At 35.1% G+C, this 23394-nt stretch overlaps 1 protein-coding gene across 2 annotated transcripts in view; it reads right to left on the reverse strand.

The window, feature by feature from the left end:
• Positions 1 to 563: 563 nt before the first annotated feature.
• The window catches only part of pb (homeobox proposcipedia), a 62492-nt gene continuing 39661 nt past the window's right edge, over positions 564 to 23394 (reverse strand). The window contains exons 2-4 of one of the 2 annotated variants that reach the window (XM_015515424.2): positions 20471 to 20506; positions 5452 to 5594; positions 564 to 3789 (exon numbers count right to left, since the gene is read on the reverse strand). In XM_015515424.2, the coding sequence (XP_015370910.2) occupies positions 1825 to 3789; positions 5452 to 5594; positions 20471 to 20506 (2144 nt within the window). In that variant the 3' untranslated portion in view covers positions 564 to 1824. The remainder of the gene's footprint in view (positions 3790 to 5451; positions 5595 to 20470; positions 20507 to 23394) is intronic. The other variant, XM_015515425.2, reaches the window with a different exon arrangement.

A 23394-nucleotide genomic window follows, 5' to 3' on the forward strand; every position in this document is an offset into this window, starting at 1 on the left:
TATGATATGCTATTGAAAGATATATCATAAATATAGATAGATATTTAGATTTAACTTATTAGTCTTAAATTATGATTATTATTATTACCTATTATATGCAAAAATATTATGACTGTATGTGGTTGCCGTCACATTTTAACGATTTATATATTATAATATATTTTTTATCTTTATCCGGCGCTATTATACAGACACGTGATGACGAATAGTTGACAAATCTTACTCTATTACTATGCCTATATGAGCATTATTATAAACCACGGCGTCGTGCTGATACCAAGTGGACATATAACGACTCTAGTTGTTTCCGCGCCGAGTTGTGAGAAAAATGATGCGATTCACCTGGTAAATTGATAAAAAAAAAAACGATTTTAATATTATATTAATGTACAACGAGCTAGTATAATGACGAATTATACGATACAATTATTAGACTTGTCAGATATTCATTATTATTATTTTTATTTTTTTGTATAATTTAATATAAGTTTTAACTACAATTTATTACAATCGTTAGGTAGTAATAATAATAGCAGCAATATATTTAAATACATAATAAATAAAAAAAAAAAAATGAAAAATGTATTGCAATCGTGTCCGTTATTTTTGAACCCTTTATACAACTTTTCGTTTTTTGTCCCACACGGCGTTACAATAAGACAAGTGTTTTCTACTATATAATATAAACATTAAACATTAGGCATTAATTTATTCCCCTTCTCAACATATTTCTTAGCGATTCAATTGAAACTAAATAATAATAATAATAATAATAATAATAATAATAGTAATAATATCATAAAATAAAACGCGACAATAATAATAATTTTATATAAGACAACAATTTCTAATAATGTATAATAATAATATAATTTAGTAATAATTATTTATGTACAAGAAATATTTAACACGACCAAAAAGAAACATTTATTAGGTATATTATTTAGTTACAATAATATTTCATCTATAATGTGTATGTAATGTACAAAATTGCAATGCAATGCGACACACGGTTTCAAGTGCAACATCTACATCGCTGTTATTTTACAACGAACTTTTTCTAATCTAGAAAATTAACGGCAAAAATAATAATAGTATACAAAACAACAGAAATAATTAATAAATCTTCTAAGACAATATTATTTGTTTTTCGTCTAAAATAATATGGTATACAAATGAAACGTAACGGTTGAATAAAAAAGTATACTTAACATAAAAACAATAATATTTTAATGAGCTTGGACATGATCGAACTTTGTACAGAAACGAAAATAAATACGCGGCGGACATCTATTGAATTCGAAAACCGCCAAACATTGATGGAAGATATTGAACTTTGGTTTAAAAACAAACAATAAATTTAATCATTTTAAAAAGTTGATTTATAGATTTTAAACGCCATTTATGCCAGATGTGAGATGCGAGTTACGGGTAGAAAATTGTACGACGGATACATTATCATACGTGATGATTTCAAGCGATTCCTGTGATGATTATGATTATTTTGATCGGACGCTAAATTTAAAAAAAAAAAAAAAGATGGAAATCATTCGACTGTCGATGAAAGGCCAAATAGCCACAATCGGGATAAAAAAACAAAAAACAAATCAACATTTGATGTACACCAAACAAAGTATAAACGTGCATGCAGTGTAAAATATCGATCAATATTCGATAACGAATCGGAGAAATCCGTATCGGCCGTATAAACTATCCCGAAGATTATAATTTATACGAAAACCGAAGCCGATGATGAGTAGGCAGGCATACTATAAACGCGTAGGTCATTACAACAGCGACGAGTGGTTAAAAGTAAAGCGAATCTCAGCTGAGCTGATAGTATTCGGGTACGAATTCGTTGGCCAAGTTACTGAGAAAGTTGAAATCGGACGAACTGTTGCTGTTGTCGTGCACGCCGCCGCCGTGGTGATGATGGTGGTGTGGCGGCGGTTGCGGGTGATGCGCCATTGCGGCGGCGGTGGCTGCCGCTGCAGCCGCGGCTGCAGAGCTGCCGGTGACGGGAGCGACGACGGCCGCGGTGACTGCGTTCGGCTGGTGATGGTGCTGCTGGTGCAGCGACGGTTGCTGATGCTGACAGTGCGGTTCGCCGACCACCGGGCCGGCCGACGTGACTGCTCCTGTGCCGTTGTAGAAGTGATGAAAACTGTTGAAGTGATCGCCGGACGAATCGGCTGCTGCCGCCGCCCGGACGCTGTTCGGTGGTGTCATGGCCACAGACGAGCCGTGCGCGTGGAACTGGTCAGCGAACGCGGCCTCCAGTTCCGGTACTGCAGCTACGGCTGTACCGGTGCCACCACCACCACCTGCCACAGGGTCCACGTAATACTGACCAGCTGACACCTGCACGGCAGCCGCCGCGGCTGATTTGTTGTACCTGAGTTGCTGTTGCTGTTGCTGCTGATGATGTTGCGATTGGTGGTGTTGCTGTTGTTGGAGTTGCTGCTGCTGCTGTTGATGGTGTGGTTGGTGGTGGTAGTCCATGTTGTACAGCTGCGAACCTGAGTGGTTGTCTTGTTGCTGTTGGTGATGTTGTTGCTGATGATGAACTCCGCCGCCACCCATATGATGGCCGTTGGTCGCGTATCCTTGGCTGGTAGCTTGGTACGTTCCGGCGTAACTCAAATGGTGATGATGGTAATCGTCACCGCCACTACCTCCACCACCACTACCAGTGGTGCTGCCGCCGTAACCACTGACGCCAGTCTGTTGCTGTTGGTATGCCTGACGGTGGTGGTAACCGACAGCCGAGGGAACGGTTGCAGCCTGCTGGTACGAGTCACTTCCGCCGCCCGTCTGATAACCGTTGTTATTGTAACCGTTACAGTATTGTTGTTGTGGACCGTAACCCGCACCTTGCAAGTACTGTTGACGACAGTGACCCAGACCGGTCTGTTGCTGCACCCTGCCGGGGCTCTGGACGGCCACAGTCGCTCCGGACTTGGACTTGTAAGACGAAGACGAAGACGGGGGTGAAGATGTTTCCGGTGACATGTACCAGCGGCTTTGAGTAGTCGGCGGATATTGTGACAGATAGCAGTCCTTGCCGGTACCGCCGAAATTGTTTTGCTTGTTGTATTGCTGTTGCTGCTGCTGTTGTCTATAAGCATCAGCGACCCTCGAGTACGGCGACTTGGCCACCGGTCCCCCATTCGACGGGGTTGGTGGTGTAGAAACTGAGTGATCTAATTGTTGTTGTTGTTGTTGTTGTTGCTGCTGCTGCTGTTGATACATGGCGGTCGCGGTTCCCAAAGGACTGGACAGAGCGGTAGACGGCGTGTCTGGCGTGGATGGCGTCAAACTTCCTACGGACGTGCCGCCTCCCTTCAATGACTTACCGACTTCTGGAGATATATCCGGCATTAGCCTCATCGCGTCTTTCGGGCACATCGCAGCCACCGATTTTTTATTTGTCTGCGGCGGTTCCGGTTTGCTCGACGGCTCTCTCTTGACAGCCATGTGCATTATGCCCTCGTTGGACCGCGAGTCGTCCTCCATTTTCGTATCGAACGAGCTGACGCTGCCAGCACTACTTCCGGCCCCGCTGCTGTTCCGGGTTACGTGCTCCATCATTATTCCGGGTGGCAAGTCACAGTTCTGACAACTCTTCTTATCGTCCATCTGTTTGTCGCCACCGCCACCTGACGACTTGCCGTGTTTGCCGGTGGTCGTGCCCGAACTCTGCGAGTCTTTGTCGTCACCGTCCTCGCCCTGTTTGTTGATGGTCTGCCGCTTGTGCTTCATCCGTCTGTTTTGAAACCATACTTTGACCTGAAACACGTATATTTTACCAAATACAATCTCACGTTTTCATTTTTTCCCCTCCAAGCTATAATATTATAATATATTATGATAATCGGAATAGAAAAGACACACATTCATATTATATTATTGTCATCATATTATTATTATATTGTTCCTATTGTTGTTATCAACGTGCGCGGCACTATATAATACGCATAGGTATAATATACATACAATAAACACACGTACGATATCTACTCACCGTGCAGCCCATGGGAGCATGACACGTTTTATTTTTTGTCCGTTTCGTGTCTGTCCAAATTACAATTTAATAGGACCACAAATCGCATATATATATATATATATAATATATATTTACACAGACAGGTACACAGTGTATAAAGTATAATATTATACGCCTGCTATAGTGCTATGAGGCCGCAGCGTTTCACCCGAACACTATATGGCCATTTCCGTTGCGTTTGCACGACATACACGAGCCGTTTACAACAGCGTGTTTCGTTGACGTTCATGCGACACGGTCGGATAACTCAAAACGTGAAATGTTTCTAGTTTTCAAATCCACGTCAAAAGTCCGACAACAATCAGGTACAATCTCTCTCTTCCCCACCCACGTTGTCTACCCAATTTAAACGGTACCTTTATGGCTATATAATATGCGTCCATAACTGTATACAGCTCCAGTTAAATAAGAGAAACACGACTGTGTTCTTCGATGTTGGACAGACCGCATCGACCGCGAGTTGAATGAGTAAACAGCCGTTCAAGTCACTACCTAACACGCGCGTGCAATTATTATTGTGCACTTTAATCGATTAGTATAATATCTCTGACTCTTCCAATATTGAAATATGATATAATGCGATTATTCGGTACCTTCAGTGTACTACACATATAATATATTACCTATACTCTATAGGAACTACGGTGTTTCGATTGGCGAGCCACTCGTAACACAAATTATAAAATGTTTTCGAAACATTCGGAAAGTAAATTATATTTGATTTTTGTGTAATGTTTTAATAACGCTGACAATGAACGTAATATTGTATCTTAATGGCGTAAATATTTCAAAACTGCCTGAAGTCATACCAGAATTGTTTTCCCTTGAGAACTGCCTTCTTATAATGTACTGCTGTACGAAACCATGTCATTTTTTTTTTTTTTTTTGGAAAATATTATTATCATCTTGTTCAAGGTCCGAGTTCATTGAAATACAACTGCATTATACATTAAACGCAGTAATCGCTGGGAAACCGATTTTTATAACTCTGAAGAGCAGAACATAATAACAACAGTAGTTATATATGTTCCGGTACGATTTTACAATACGAACACACTACACTGGCCAAGACCTGTAATTTAATGTCATTTAATTTTTTCTGATGAACACAACCCGAAACTACGTTTTTTTCTATTGCGATTATACAACACGAAATCCGAATAATAATTATTTACCAGATAAAAATATTATCCCTCGACATTTTTTGATCGTAATAATTATTATCGTTGGTAAATATCTTATATAATTTGATTTAAATCATAACACACCTTTTTTTTGTCAATTATTTTCAGATATTATTTCGAGTCTACTATGACAACATAATTACAATTTATAACTATGATTAGTAACTAATGCAGTGACATATTATATTATGTTCTGTATACCTGTCTCTCAGTGAGGTCCAGAGATGCGGCGATTTCTATTCTCCTGGGCCGACACAGATACTTGCTGAAATGGAATTCCTTCTCGAGTTCCAGGAGTTGAGTATTGGTATACGCGGTCCGAAGTCTCCTGGGTAAACCGTTTTCTGAAACAAACAGACGAAACGAAAAACATGAACGATTGCCTGAATATGAAATACGGGTCATGGAAAAATAAAAATCCATGTCAACCTCGAAGTTATTAATTATAATATGACACCCTATTGGCGGCGCAGTATATTTTTCGCCTTCGCATCTGACAAATGACATTATTAATATTATAAGAATATGAAAACACGAGACGAGAAAAAAAGAAACATATTGGCCTGAGCGTCCCTAATGACCGGCTGCGGCGGCGGCGTAAGAGATAAATTTTGACCCGATGACGAGGCATCCGAAACGGACGAGGGAAGGCCGACCGCATTTGTTTCCATCAAACAAACAACGCGCTCGTAAAACGTGTTTGTTTTTCTTTTTAAAAGAAAGAGCGTAGCTCACCGACAGCTATAGAGTACGTTTTTAAAACACGTCATTTCCGTTTCGAGATGTGTACATCACAGCGTTTTCGTCGATTTCGTGACGAAATGATATCGAGAAAGACGTTAAGTGATAATATCAGAAATATATATATAAAATAATAACCTCTAAGGTGTTATTGATTATTTCGAAAATCCGAAAACAAACTTACTGCAAAATAGTCCCGGAAAAATAAATCGGCGATAGGTTTATGACATACTAATATATATATATAGGTTATCGCTCATGAAAGACATGCACTAAGTAATTTTTTAATATTACTTTTATATTTTGCATTCATTTTCGTATTAGGTTTGTGATGCAAAGAGTGGAGTCTATATCACCATCATACAGATATAACATATTTTTATTTGTAGAAAAACACTCGGTGTAAATGTAAAACCGTGGTATTGCTATTCGATAAAATGTTCAATTTTTCACCGAATCCGGCGACAACCGAAACGGGATCTTTCCGAGTGATTTGTAAAGTGCACGCGGGAGACATCATCAACATTCAGCGAATAGCGGAAATACTTGTGGCGGTACCCCGACCGTTTGCGGGCGACGAGAAACAGATCGAACCCGCGGGATATTTTAATAATGAGAATTCGAATCGCGCATACACGACGCCTGCACTGTTCGCCGGGATAGAGAGGTATACGCGTGTGGAGTGTATATGCGTGTGCGCGTGTGTGTGTTTCATCTGAATGTCATATACATCATAGGAATAAACAAGGTATATGCGGTCTGCTAGGGCGGAATTTGATTTTCGGAAGTCACTTTTCTCATCTACCCGTCAACCGCCGCCATCGGTATTACACTGCAGTGAGTATTGCGAGACGACGACGGTAGATGACAGAATATAAGATATAGAGAGACGGTCGTGGCGGTGGTGGAATCGAAGGCGCGGGCTGCAAACGAAATATTATATTATTATATAGGAACGCAAACATCTCCGGACGGGACGAGGGTTGTCGAGACGATGAGGAGAAGAGCTGGAAAGTGCGTGTGCTGCTGCAGCGCTCGTACTCGTTTATATAATATAACGGTCGACTGCGACGAGAAATCGACTGGAGGGTGGTGGGCGGCCGTCGTTCATCAGTCATCGTCAAATCTCATATATACGATATGATATGATATGATATGATATATATTATTATATACGCGGCCATGTGTCGCCAGGTAAAATTTAATATCGCCCGACCGAGAGTTTGACTGGATGACAATAAGCGGGCGAGGGCCGTCGTCGCTGCTCCGACTTAAACTGCGTACATGTATATATATATAATGTGTGTGTGTGTGTATGACATTACTGTTGTTGTTGTTGTTATTATTATGTATATATGTTGTATATACGAGTGCACGAATATCTTTTACTTGAGCGCGAGTGGGGTTATTGCTGACATCATTTGTTGGGGTTCCGTTTCGGGTTTCGTCCGTCAGTCTCCCGATGAATACGTAGCCCGGTGTATACACACACATATATAATATCTATATAGGTACGGCCGACGAGGTTACGACGGCCCGGTTATTGTGGTTGTTCGTCCGTGGTGAGTGCGGGTCGGGGGTGGTTGAGCATTTTTGTTTCTGTCTCGCGAACAAACATTTTTTTTTCTCTTCTTTTCGCTTTTCCAATATAAAACATCCGAAAGTCATCCCGCACCCCTTTCCACGCTCGCCCGTACCCTCCCTCCTGTCCACCGACAACCCCCGACACCACATAAAGTTAAGAAAAGTTACGTTATTCCTTTTTTTGTTTTTTTCCATACGAAACGCTCCCCTTTTACCCCGCCGACCCTTTTTACGCGTTGTGTTTTTTTTTTTTACAGACCGGTAAAAGAATTTTTGATTAATGATATTACATTGATTTTTCGTTGTGCTCATTCCCCCTCTTGTGTACGGTTTTTACTTACTTATTATTATTATTATTTTTTTTTTAAGTTTTTGTTTTGCATATTTCTTTTGGTTTTCCCTATGGGCGCGCGCGCATCATAACCTTAAGAATTTATGCGTTTGACATGACTGCAGTATATATACCTATTCTCCAACCCATATACTTACATAATATATATATATATATATAAATATACAAATAACCCGAACAAACAAATGACTTTCTTTCCTGTTCGTATTTTAATCATTCATTATATAATATTATACAGTCATACAAACCAATGTTTATATTAATCGTACTATATTTTTGTGTACCGTGGATTATTCTGTTGAGGAGGTGGTAGAGGAGATATGCTGAAAATCGAGATACTTCCATATCCATATTCACTCATTCATTACTCGATTCGCACACACTATGGTACATATTATATAGTGATAATGACTAGGGCGTAAGTCAATACTCAACGCATAACATATTATACAGAGTGTATCAAAAATATTTGAAATTAGATTAAAATGGATCAGTAAGAATACTATATTATACAAGTACAATATAACTGGCACGAAGTAGTAAGCAGTTCATCCATATAATAATATTTACGATGAGTGATTTATCAAAATATCCGCATACGTATACACATAGCCAATACACAGACTTCGGTAAACTTTTGACGTTTTCAATGAGATACCGTTTATGCTTGTCACGAGCCTCAGCATCGGTCGATTCACGTTAGGGGTGGGCTCGCAAATACACCCGCATGGTATATAGGTCGTAATAATAATACGAGACCGTGTGAGCTGGGTAATAATAATAATATACGATATTCCCAGGTTTTTCTTCGGAAATTCGTAAGCTCGCGAGCAACTTGTCATTCCGTGTTTATGGATCGGCAATGGACATAATACTATATAATATAATATTTAGGTATATGATGTGAGGTGCCGCAGTGCGAGTGTGTATAATATATACGAGGGCTACAGAGGGAAAACTCGGCGGCAAAGTGACGTATAAAGTAGTTGTATATACAATGGGGGACGGATGCGAGGTAAGTATAAAATTGCATACGGCGGATGAGTAGAGAGGGATTCCGGCAACGACGACGTTGACAAAAGGCTCTACCACACTATAGTGTTAATAATATTATAATCTCTCTCATTCAAACGAAATCACCGCGAGTTTGTTATGCCGCGTAACACACACTCCGGCCTGGATGCACCCCGTCAACGGCTTTATAGGTAATTTTACACATAATATTATAATAATAATATGTGTAATGTGGTGTATACATCGTGTGTTATGTGTATATTTTATGAGACGTCATTAACCGTGGCAAAAATACATACCTAATATGTTTTTGCGTGTGTGTGAGTTTCTGTGTATGTGTACACTGTGCAGTGTCGTTTTGTATAATCGTGAAAACACGCTCTTTATTATATAAGTTACTCGTCCGATTAAATATATAATCGAATATATTATGTGCTGCACATTTAATATAATATAGGTAAAGAGACAATACAGAGATAAATTACAGAGCTTTAAATACAATGTTCCGTGTTTTTTTTCTTTTGTGTTAAAACTAAAAATAACCTACCCATCAGCATAAAATAATATGTTACTATAAAACCATAGAATTAACAAATGTTGAAAGTATAGGAATTTCACTTAGTATATAACTGTTCAACAAAGCTTAAATTTACTATAGTTATTCGCACCATCATTATAGATATATACTTGTATATTTTAAAAAACGTGGATTTCTTATGACAGTTTTTTAGGTACCGACCAACTACATTTTTAATCGACGTAGATAAAACTATGATGAGTCTTGTATAACATTATATTTTTTTACTTTGAAGTTTGAAGTATATTATGTAATTTTATATTTTTTTAAATTTCTGTCTGTTTAAAATGTCACATTATTTTAACACTAAGATATTTATATTTATAATCAAGCATCTACTGTTATCATCCTCACTTTCTGCCACCATTTTATGGTTTATTGTTGATCGATTGGAAGTTGGAATATAGCAATTAATAGCAGTATCTTTTGCACGCTCATTATAATTATGTTTTATATCAAAAAACACGTCAAATACGAGTTTGATTTTAATGCGTATATCTATTTCATTGTATGGAGACCTGCAGGTATTAGTGTCTTAGTGAAGGAGGAAAATGTTGAGCATGACGGTTGGTAGTGCGCTATTATAAATGACAAATCGGTATTGATAATTTAACAATTATGTTTTTGAGTAGATAATGATATTATTGAACCGGATATCTTAAATGCTCGAGTGTGCGTCGTAAATACGCTTCTACGCGCATTGATTTTTACCAATCAATTGCCTCAAAAAGTTTAAGTTGGATCATTCATATGTCTCAATAACCACTAATAAAATGGATTATCGATGGAGTAGCTTTGCAGATTCTTCCCCCTAAATTATAACGTATATCCATACCGTTATGTTCCACTTGTTATATTAATAATAATAATTTATTATCAGCTATCCTCGTATCTTTTGTATTCGGCGTATATTATACAATATGATATATTGATATGGTATTATAGTGTGATGACGATCGATCGACTTTATCAACGATGAAGAATTAAATGTAGTTTGGTGTTAAATGTATATGGTTATTACTTATTCATATAACATAAAATTATCGACAAGTTTAGTGTATATTTACCTGTGAAATTTTTTAACCATATAGTGAACAATATTAAAGATTTAATTATACCTATACCTAATGTCTAAAGCTTAAATTTTAAGTATTATTCGATTCTCCGTTTAGGTTAGGTACTGTGTTGAAAAACATGACTTCAGGTGTACGTCTGCTATCATTTTAACTAATATTATATAATATTCCAATTCATCGACTTCATGTATGACCGTGCTAGTGATATTGTTATGTTCGGAATCATAATACGAAATTCGTAACAATAATATATTATTGTGTACATACGAGCTGCAGCATGATTCACGGAGCCGGAAGAACGGAGGACCGAATGGACGTTTCAAAATAATAATAATAGTATTGTGATGCGGCGAACATATTATTATTATATACACAACCGTGTACAGCAAATAACGATGAAACTACTCAGAGTCTAGCAAACAGCGCACAGTATATTATTATAATATATATAGCACCTAGTGCATTATATTATTTATAGTAATATTATTATGTCATGATATAATATATGTATTATTATTATTATGGTCGACGTGACCGAAAAACATGGCAACCGTTTGGCGCTTACGTTCATCAGTATTCGCGTCTCGTCATTGGTTCGTTTCCTGCCCCGGAGTAGCGGCAGAGCTGTCAATCAAACTCGCGGGCCCCGTATATATAATAATATATATACACGCAAGCACCGACCCTCGGCGTATACTATTATACAGTCGGCGGCGACGGGACAAAAACACTGCAGCTCGAGTTGCCTGTCGCAGCACATCCACTCGTCAAACAAAATACATATTATTATATTATGCCATGAAATCCGTGTGACGGCGGTGTGTGGGCGTGTGATGTAGTTCATTTAATTATATTTTTCCGTTTTCGTCTCACGCGGGGACCCGTCGTCGTGTGAATAACGCGTTCCACGTCTCGAAGTTACACAAAACAGATTTTTCGACACTACAATATAAAAATAATAAATACATCCTAGTCTACTTAGACTATTGGATATCATGTATTATACCTGTACGTTACGAACCAAAACCAACGAGCTATGCATTTCAGCATTTTCTTGGTGTTGCATTAATATTACACTTGTGCAGTAAAAATTCACTTGAACGCCAATTTCCAGAAGATAATACATAAATGACATATACATACAAAATTATATATTAAGATTTACACGTACCCCCTTCCCTTTTCTATATAGCGCGCTCAATCGCTCGTATTTTTTAATCGCCCGCCTGGGCAAATCTCTGTTTAGATGTGCTAACCTACTGTAGACGTATCACATGTTTGCATCCAAAATCATCTCGTAAATCCGGCCAAGAGTATTTTCTAATATTAATTTCCTTATGAAATCATGTCCCCGAAAAAAAAAAATTCTAAACATTTTTACTTTTTAGTTAATTTATAAACTCGGAGATTTAAAGCCATCATTTTTGGGGAGACCTGCAGACCAGTATTAATCACTTCAGTGCATATAGGTAAATACTTTATTATATTTATATGATGCTATTACGCGAGTTTCGGACGAAAAAGTATACTCTCAAAATGTCATCACGTACGATTTAACGCATCATCTCTATATAGTATAGTATATTAATATGTATTATCACTTTATCAGTTAGCGCTCGTCACGTTATGACGATGTGCAATGACTTGCTGTTGCAGTAACCCTGCAGTAGGCAAAATCGACGGTGTCGGTTCACCGTTTCCGCAGAATTTTGCCGATTTTATACTTCGAGAAAAAATCCAGAGTCGATCGCCCTGCCATCGCCGCTGTAACTTGTAAGCATATAAGATTAGGATTCGCGCAGCATCGGGAAACTTAGCGTCACATAATCGCGGCATAACACGTGTTTGTCCGTGACTTGAGTGTTCAGAAATACCATATAACCGCGTTCTTCCCGATGTTGTTGTTTTATACCTTATAGGTATAACTTGTAGGTATGGCTATATATATATATATATACCTGCAATATGTTGCGTATATACGAAACTTAACCACGCGTAGCAGTGATCTATATATAATATACGCGTGTGCATATAGATTATATAATACTGTATGTTATATATATACGTATATTTATGCAACACACACGAACACACACTTCGGTCGCGTTCCTCTACCCTCTCGTCCGTCATCCGCCGAAACGCTGCGTCTAACTTATTATTAAAATATGCTAATATGACGTCATACTTCGCTCAAGTATCCGCGCACGAGTATACATATCGTCGCGGGGAGCGATAAAGACGCGCGGCGTGGATATACTTGTGTATGTGTGTAAATGTGTGCGCGTATTCGTGTGTATGTGTGTGTGTGTGTCTATAATATATATTCGTGCGGGGTGCAGCGCGTGTACGGTGTAGAGTCGTGGCTTTCGGGCGAGGGTTGTCTTGTGAGTGCGTGCGTAATTTATATTTACGCAGAGCAGTGGTGTGTTTGATCGAGGAGAGGATTGTCAAAGTTTACTCCCCCCTCCTCCTCTAGAAAATCGACACCCGATGATACCATATATGTATATGATATACCTCACTTTGTGTGTATGTCTCTTATTATCGCATGTTTATTCCTATTTATAACATATATGCCTACTTATATTATAAGGGTGGAAATGTGAATTTCCAGTTATATGACGTTCTTTCTTCGCTGAGGTGGTTAAAACTACGGTATTTTAATTGGTCAAAAAAAAAACAACAACAACAAATTATTCCTGCACATAAAAAGTGATTTTTGCGCATATAAAGTTACGCCAAGCCAAAATCACCATTCGAGCGACTTCCTTGTGTTTTTACTGTTTCGTTCTTTTGTTGTATTCATCTATTTATTTATATTATTTAAATTATATTATCAAGGTAATATACGACCAAGTGAAAAATCGTGTAATTTATAACCGTTTGTGTACCATACTAATATCGATTTGTTAAATTATTACGTTTTTTAAAAATCATAATATTTAGTATTGCAATACCTCGCATATATATTATGACCTACTGTATAAAATCTTTTTTAAAACTGCTTTTTCTAACCATCTTTCAAGCTTTACTAAATCAAGTAAAAAGTATAATACATTAAAAACTACAAACCATAATATTACACGATGTATTTATATGGTGTAACGATTGTCGTCATTCAGATGGTTAGGTTTTATATTTAGCTATATTTAACTAACCTATTATAGTGAAGTCAGCGGCGTTTGTGAAAATCCAATATTACAATTTTATTGTTGATTTCAAAATCATGCAATTAGTAGGTAATACATTAAAGAAGTTTTTAGAAGTTTTCGAAGCAAAAATTACTTATTTTAACATTTACAATTTAGATTTCATTTACCTTTAAAAGCAAATAGTGCCTGACATATTATATAATATAAATGCCATACAGCAGTGTACGTGATTATAATACATATATAAAATATTATAAAATATCGGTTACAGTGTTTAAAAAATATAATGTTAAAGAATAAACTTTAATTCGTGTCAATCAACCATGTATTATAATATTATTATAATTATGCGAGGGGGGATTTACAGTCAGCTTCCTGGGCGATATAAATATAACTGTGAGAGTAGTGCATGCAGACGGGTTAAGATCTCTCGCGAAATTCCAAATATTTTCACAAGGCCCTGGTGTACCTATATATATACGCATAGTTATATAAGGACCCTCTCGTCGTGTGCCAAAATAACGACACTGCAGCACACTATATTGGAACATTCTCAACAGACACCTCTGTGCGTGTTTATGTCCCTCCCCCCACGTCCAAGCGTCGTAGGGTTGTTGTGGTTTACTTTCCTCCGAAGCTCTTTTGAATCTACCGCAAAGGTTTGTAGTCCCACAGGAGACAAGCTTTAGGCAAACTTTAAAAGGTTTGTACGTCAACCGTCGTATTATATAAAATAAATATTGTATTTACGATTTATACAGTATTGACGAGGTAAATAAAAAACAATTCAAGAACATATTATGCCACTGTGCCTATAATGCGTACCTTGTAATCAATAATATAGTATCGTCATTGTATTAGAACAATACCCATTTAACGGTTTGATCCTGTAAAAAAATACTTTTTTCTTTCATTACCTATACTTATCTATTATGTATTAAAGAATGTTTCGATTGAATACCACCAAAAAAATATCTTTTAAAAATTAAAGACCATAATAAAGCTCCTTCCTCGTTATTAGTATTGTAGAACATACTATCGTTAGCTTATAATAATATTTAGGAATATAATATAATATGTAATCATATGATCGTTATTACTTATTATTATATACTGACTTTTATATTAATTGTATAATGTATATTATGTTATGGTTTTCGTTAGACTTGAACTTTTACGTGATATAGAAATGATAATTAACAACATTGTTAATCTGCGCATGTTTGTAATCGATAAATATTATATCGCGGTTGTACTACCATTTTTATGTCGTCGTGACAATATACCATCTAGATATCCACATTGTTTGATGACCAGAAGGCATTATAAGTAATAATAGTCACACTATGTTTTTCAAACCGTTTATCTGAGTAGATCTAAGTTTATTATGTTATGTATAGCAAGACGCGCCCGGGCATGATGCCGCTGATTTCCGCGCATCACTCTCTCTATCTGTTTTGTGGTCGTCGTATTATATTATTATAGGTACAGATGCACACAGTGGTTTTTGCCAAAAAATGCGATGCGACGTAGGTAGGTATAACGAAATATATTATATTATATAACAAAATAATGTAATATTATACATTATGTTATGTCTACACGAAATTCGGCGTAGGTATTATTGTTATTATATACGCAACGCATATTTGTATCTGTGTATATATATGTGTATAAATATAAATCTATTCAACAATGCCGACAGATGTGTAAAACGTGTTTCGTAAAAAAAAACCAACCACCTACCTACCCGCAAAAAGGTAGTTTTAGACCTCCACGATATATTATGTATAGTATATATAAGGGTGGCACTCAAAAAATTTTTTTTTGTTTTCTCATACTTTAAATTCATTCTATAATTTAAAAAATGATATTGTGAATATAATATGAAGTCATTTTAAAAACATTAAATGAACTTAAAATATCTATATCAAATAAAGATAGTAAAAATAATAGATACCTACCATTACCTAGGTCGGGCTAAGTACCTGAATTTCTATACATATTCAAATGTTATATGAAATTTAAATAATTTATAGTGGTCTATCTTAAGTATCATTGAAATCATACCTATTTACTCGTATTACCATTATCGTTATAAACAAGTGAAATGTTCAAATAATAGTTCTGTTCAATTCTGTTACATCTTACCATGGTACGTATTATAATATATATTAATGTGTGTTCTTTTTCGGTCTTTTGAAATCAAAAACTAAAATACTAAACGAATTCAATGTCATTAATTTCAAAAGTATTTTCACAAATTTACTTTTTTTTAAATTACTAATCATTTTGTATTGTACTTAAGGATTTTATGTTTAATGATGTTGTAATAATTTTGTGTGTAAAAGTCCGAGAGTGAAGTAAACATGTTATATTAAAACAATGCATTTTTAGAGTTGAAAAGACATTATCTCATCTGAAAACAAATTAATAACTCTTATAAATTAAGTTTATGGTAGCCAATGCTAGGTACAATTATTTTCTTTCCTAAAAGAAATTCAAAACCTTAAAATGTAAATAATGTAAATACCGTATTTTTAAAAAAAAATTTATCGTTTTTAAGTACAGTCTGAAATAATGTTTTTTTGATATTTTTTCAAAGTAGCTGCATATTCGAACAAAAACGAGATTTAAATCAAATACACATTTGTATACAAATGCGAGATTAAAATATACATATATTTTTAAAACATCACACATGGTAAAGCCTCATAATGTTTGTTTCGCTGAATATAATATATAATATTATAGCGTTCTACACTTATATCCTTGGAGGTTTAGACTTAATAATATATGTCGATAAAACAGCAAGTTATATGAAGGGTACATTGCAGGTGAAGCGATGCAATTGAAAATGACATGATATGTTTCAACGCCTATGTGTCATAAAAAGATAATAATTAATAATATATGTGTTGAGCAGAATACAATTATTGTTCTCTGGTCATAGAAGGTGTGATTAACGTGACTGATTTAATCCTAATACACCGCTTTTTTCAGCATACTAAGCCTATTGTTGTAATATTTACGTCAACGAAGAATAAAGCCAAAATGTAACGCGTCCGAACTGAATGACATTAAAAAAATAAATGTTTGTTTATGGTATTTCAATATTATTGGCGACGAGGAATCATCTGAAAAATGATTTTAAAAAAAAAACAACAGCAACAACAAAACAAAGGTTTGATTGTCAAATATACAATGTACCCAATATAATTACATAATATTTTTATAATATAATATGTAATTATAACGCTAAATCATAAAATCGTAATACAACGTGGTTTAGTCTTGCATGTTATTATACAATGTAGGTACAGGTGCCGTTAGGTGATTTATGATGAAAAATATTTTTAAAAAATATCATCGTTTATTGTTTAGGTATATATTATAGCTATCTATTAATAATAGCATTATTTTACAATATTATATCGCGTAATAACGAATATTTTGGGGAAATGAATGGAAAAATTACAAAAAATGACGAGTGGGAGAAAAAAAAACTTGCCCCATCCCCCGACCAAAATTGATGCGTATATATGTCATATGGATGGTGGTGAGTGGAGGAAATCACACTGATTGTGTATGTTTGTCCACACACGCACACACATACCGCGGCGTTTCCGGCCGGATGACCGGACACTATAATAATATGTACGCTGGCACACGCATTATATATTAATAATATTATATGTATACGATGGTTATTCGACGTCCTCTCCGCCAGGCTCTCGTGGTTATTTTATTCGTATACATGCCTGCACACATGATGGAGCGGCGGTATTTGTGGGCATTTTGAGTGTGTGCGGCGGCAACGTGTCGCGCTCGCTATTTAAATTAAAACACTAAGCGGTTTTCAATTTGTTCGCTGCAGCGGCTGTCGCGCGCGCCACCACCGCGTACGTCACCCTCGGCGCTTATGCAAAACGAGCCACCACCCCACATCCTCACCCGCAAACAACGACCGACCCCTTCCTACTACTCCTTTATCGTGTAACGACTCGTCGACGGACGGAGGCAGCGGCGTCGTATAATAATAATCCGTTCATCTCGCGTGCACCGCGAAAAAAAACGAAAAAAACTGTATAGCGATGGAAAAAATATATGCTTAAAATTAAATGCACGGATATTCTGACAAACCAAACGAAATCGTTTCGATAATATTATAAGTTATAAGTCTTAAAAGGACACTACACCCGCATCTGTTGTCTCCGTCTTACAAGTGCATAACATAGCAAATTTTACGCTCAGCAGATCCCGTTAGTTTAAAATTTAGAGCGAGTTGAAATTTTATAAAAATTAAAGCCTATGAGAAGCCTTCCATAATAATGTTACCTTTAATTCTGCAAAATATGTTGATGATATTGATGAATTTTATCAAAAATTAAACTTTAAATGTGGTTATAAAAAAAATTGTGCTTATGTATTTTTTGATGTTTTTGGACTGATATCATATCCTAACTTATGAAGAACCTTATAAATTAAACACTGTTAAGCTATTTGATTCGGAAAAAAAGTATTTTAAATTTTAAATATCGGTAAATAACTCAAATAGAGGGATAGTTGCATCATATTATAAGGGAAAATTTCATATGAAAAATCATTGAAAATGTATTAGCAAATATATGTATTCGAATTTACGCTATTCATGCATTTACTCGTTCGTTTTTGAGTTACACCAACAAAATACATTTTATCGAAAACTGGTTTTGTATAAAAGTTCCTATATTTCCATAATTTTTTTTTTAACCCTATGCTTTAAAACTGGAAAATTTTACTTTTGACCTTCTAAACTGCCACCAACTGGATTTACTTTCCTACCAGAAAAGATGTTTAAGTTTAAAATAATAATAATACAAACAAAAGATTGTTAAAGTAAAAATCGAAGCCCATTTACTGCCCTATTATAGGTGATAACAGATATCATTGTAAAATCAAAAGTTTTTTCATATTTTTAATTAATATCACTTAATAAATTAAAATGCATTGTCCACAACTGAATTGCATTTTCATCAATTTACAAAGTTTATTATCAATTAATATAAATTGATTATGCATTAATCATTTATTAATTTTTCATATTAATGACATTTATTTTTCTATTTGTGCATTAAATACACATTTTGTAGAATGAGGCTAAGCTATATATGAAGAGTAGGTACTACGATACTAAGAGGCATGTGATCAATTCGACCATACGTCCCCCCACTGGCCACCTAAATCATACCTTGGGTACACCTATATGAATATAATATATTTGTTGTAATATACTGTTTAATTTCCCAAATAACCAAATGCGGATTAATCATAAAACATTTAAACACCCTGCAACTACTCGCTTCGAAAAATATATTTTTACAATAACTATTTCTTATTTACTCAAATACGACACAATGATATAATACACACACACACATATAGATCGATCGAACTCGAGTCAACCACCCCTACCACTATTGGTAAGTGCGGCTGGAGTAGGGGTAGAAACGCGTTGATTGCGCCATTGGTTTATTAGCGGAAAAGACGCGACGGCGGCCGGGGACGGTTTTTTGCTACGCGCGTTTATCTCGACCGGGGCCGCCGCAAAAACGGAATGAAATGTATCGGAAGGAAACTCGCTCCTCCGCTGCAACCTCCGACTCTTATCTTGGTATTTATATATGTATACTCAAAGGCGTATAGTGTATAAACCGCAACGTTCTTTTTCGCGGTGTGTCTGTCGCCGACGAAGGACCCCACTGAGCTCAACGGGTGGTGTGGCGGTGTGGACTGGGGGTAGTAAGGGTCGCGTATATATGTATTATTATATACCACGAGAAAAAAATATAAGGGAAGTGTACCGCGCGTATCGTTCTCGTTGTCGTCGCCGCCGCCGCCGTCGTTGTTGTTGTTGTTATAATATTATTATATATTATTATCGTGTGCGGTGCATGGTGTATATGTAGAGATTTTTTTCTGTAAAAATATTGTTTATCTCGCCACCGTTTTTTTTACGACCGATGTATATGCGTTTGAGTGTATGTGTTATATGTATGTTTGTATTTATAGGTTATATTTTTAACCTTTGTACACGCTCCGACCGCCGTCTGCAGTTCATGAGATTCGACTGTAGCTTGTACGTCCTACTGCAGTATAGCTATGGGTACCAATACTATATATTATATATTATGTACCTACCACTGCAAACCTCCTGGCAAAATTAACCTACACGGTATACATGAATTTAATATATATACGCATATATATATAAACATCGTGATAAATATTAGTCACGTATGAATATATTTTAAAATATAGTTTTTTTTCGTTTTTACTCGATTCATCACGATCACGTATAAGAGGCGCGTCGTACGATATATTATTCATCATACATATTTTGTACAATTTAATATAGTATGAATACTCGTATAAGCGGACGATTTGCTCAATTAAAAATAATGGCTTAAACGAAAACAGCAATTATGATAATCGTCAGTGATTTATATAGTACAGCATAATATATTATGTAGCTATAGATCCTATACATCGCGTTCCGAACGTCGCGGTCGTAATAATAATATTATCATGGCAGGTGTACGCACGTTTATAATATTATAAATTGCATAAATGCATAATACGCCTCTCTACGATATTGTATAACGGTCAACTAATGCTATCTAAAATATTAATAAATTATTTATATTACGTAAATAAATATGATATTTTTACTGTTTTGACTTACGTTTTTCATCGAATAAACACGAAGTTTTACGCACTCCTGGAAAAAACAATATAATATCCTTTTTATTTCAAACGTTTTAAGATAATAAAACCATAATTTTAATTTTCATCATATTTGTACACAACATACATACATACTTATATTCATATGATATTGTTATTGGGACAATATTTTAACGATACGCAACAGTAACCAGTTGAGCACCATAAGACTCAGTTTTGGATCTCAACCACATTTTAATGACTTCCAACAATGATTTTAACATTTTGTTTTATATTGCCATATGGTATATAAAATTGAAATATATTTTTGATGTTTTATGGTTGCCTATAATTAAATTTGTCTTAGAAATAATAATAAATTTAGGTTTTCGCTATTCACTTCAAAATATTGTGTATGATCTTAAAATTAATAAATTTAAATAGTAAGAAACCGATTTTAATGAGAACCAATATATTGAGTATAATTTAATTAAAGTAGTATAATATTAGTGAAAACCCTCTCCCCTAAAAGTGGTTTTCACATTGAGAAAAAAACTAAAAAACAACATGACACTCGACTGAGTTTTGATGAGATAAGTGTTTTGAATATTATATTTTTTATTTATGTGTAGTTTGTTAATCAAACTATGCTTTAGATTCAGATATTAATTATATATTCTATGATAATAATAATTATAATAATAATATAATATCTGACACTTTTAGATATTCACGTAAACTATAATAATATAATAGTAGACGCATGGAAACTTACTCGATTTAAACGAAATCGGCATAAATATATACACTTCGCTGTTCTTACACGACTTATAATATTGCGTTTCAACGTGTGGTATGATATCGCATAAAAAGTTTAATAATTATTCATTTTGACATTTTTATTGCATCCTATACTAAAATATAATAATAAGGGCAATAATACACATACATGTATGTACACGTGCGTTGGTGTTGTCAAAACAGTTTTCCGAACTTAATTTCTATTTATTTTATATTTACACACACGCAGTATATACATCGAATATGTGACGATACTATATATATCATTATGTAATAATAATTTAGTATACATTGCTTATAGTGTATTTTATATACGTATATAGAATTATGATGTAAAGCGGCAATCTTAAATGTAACATAATTGATTTTCTACACAGGATTTCCGGTAGAGGATTTTATGCATATATGCGAAAAAACAAAAATTTGTGTAATATTTTATGTTGTACTCGCGTATTATACGTTTCCGGCGTAATTAATAAAACGTCGTGCGTTCGTTGTACGTATAAATACGAGAGAACGAAAAATGTTAACCGTCAGAGATTATTTTAGGGGAAAATGCATATTATTTTAATATTTGGCGTGCAAGGCAATGTGTTGTTGTAATTCATTATTATAAATTTATAAATAATATTACACAATTGTCCGTCGTACCTGTAGCGCATGTTATATTAAATAATATAGTATGGTTATTGTTATTAACCGTGGCGACTCGGTGTCGGTACCGGAGAAGTCATCACGCGTATAATATTTAAACGTAGGCGCCCGTCGTCGACTGCACATATTATAAAGAAAAAAATAAGGTAACTCCGAAAAAAAAAACCAAAAACAAGAATAATAATAATAATAAAAAAAAAAAAAAAATGGGAAAGAAAGAAACACGTCAATCGGGACAAATTGCCGTAGGCGTTCCATTTGACTATCCAGTCAGGTGACTTAGACAAATTTCGTGGGCGTATCGTTTGATTTTTAGTTCAACCCGCCCGTCTCCGAGCTGTACTATTAAATAATTTTTCAGGACTTCGGTGGATACAAAATCATATGAACAAAACGTAATTCGTTATAATTAAATCCCCTCTCCCTCTTTCTTTCTCACACTCTACGCTTCTATCTCTTTTCCTCTCTGTGTCCCTGTATCTGTCTTCCGCTCTTCATCCTTACGAGTTTTACGTGGCCGACCGCATGTCTAAATATATATGACTACGGTAATAATAATTATTAATCATTATATACCAAGTGGCAGGTACGAAGACGGCGCGACGATTGGAAATGATTCCGAAACGTTGATGGCATTATAGAAATAAAAAATAAAATAAATAGTTTTTCATTGTCAAAACATTAAAAAAAATTCACGATCTGGATAACAGGTTATAATAAAAACGCTCAGAATCGTATAAATATACATTACAAACGTAAATTATAATATTTAATTAAAATAATATTTTTCAGTCTATAAAGATTCAATCGAAAGTTGACAATATATTCTGAGTAATTTTCGCATATCACAGTATCGCTATTATTATAGAATTAAGACATCAAGTTTTGGGATTACTTTGCATAATAATAATGTACCTATACTGGCTGTATTTATTATTATTGCCGATACAATTTATGATAAAGAAAATATTATGATCAAAACAATTTTACAATTTTTAATATTATATTATTACCTAAGTACATTATGTATATTATTTATCGCATGGTGACTATTTGTATTATATAATAGAAAATCGATCAGCGTTTTTAAAATAATTTTTTTTCCGTCCGTACAACAATCGGAAATTTCTAAGAGTCGTTTGAAAAGCATGCCGAGAAAAAGACAACTTATGGGTGAGACGTTTTTGCTGTAAAAGGTTTATAGGGGTCGGATAGGGGTAAGTTCTTTTCGAGAGATCATAAAATCCGTGCCAAATTATTAAAGGGTGTAGCCGGTTAAAAAAATAAATAAAAATAAGTGGCACAAAACCTACGTTCGTAATTCAAAGGAGCTCATTCCCCTTTAAGGTGGTAGGTTTTAACTGAGAAACGCAACGGTTTTAAAAGAATGATTTTTTTTTTCAAGCAGTTTGAAATTAAAATATTTTTTCGTAAAATAGGTATTCATCGGAATAATAAACTCACCAAACAAACACATGCACTAAGAAC

Source organism: Diuraphis noxia, unplaced genomic scaffold, assembly GCF_037042655.1.
Source record: "Diuraphis noxia isolate RWA-SAM2 unplaced genomic scaffold, SU_Dnox_SAM2 contig0002, whole genome shotgun sequence".
Classification (NCBI taxonomy): Eukaryota; Metazoa; Arthropoda; class Insecta; order Hemiptera; family Aphididae; genus Diuraphis; species Diuraphis noxia.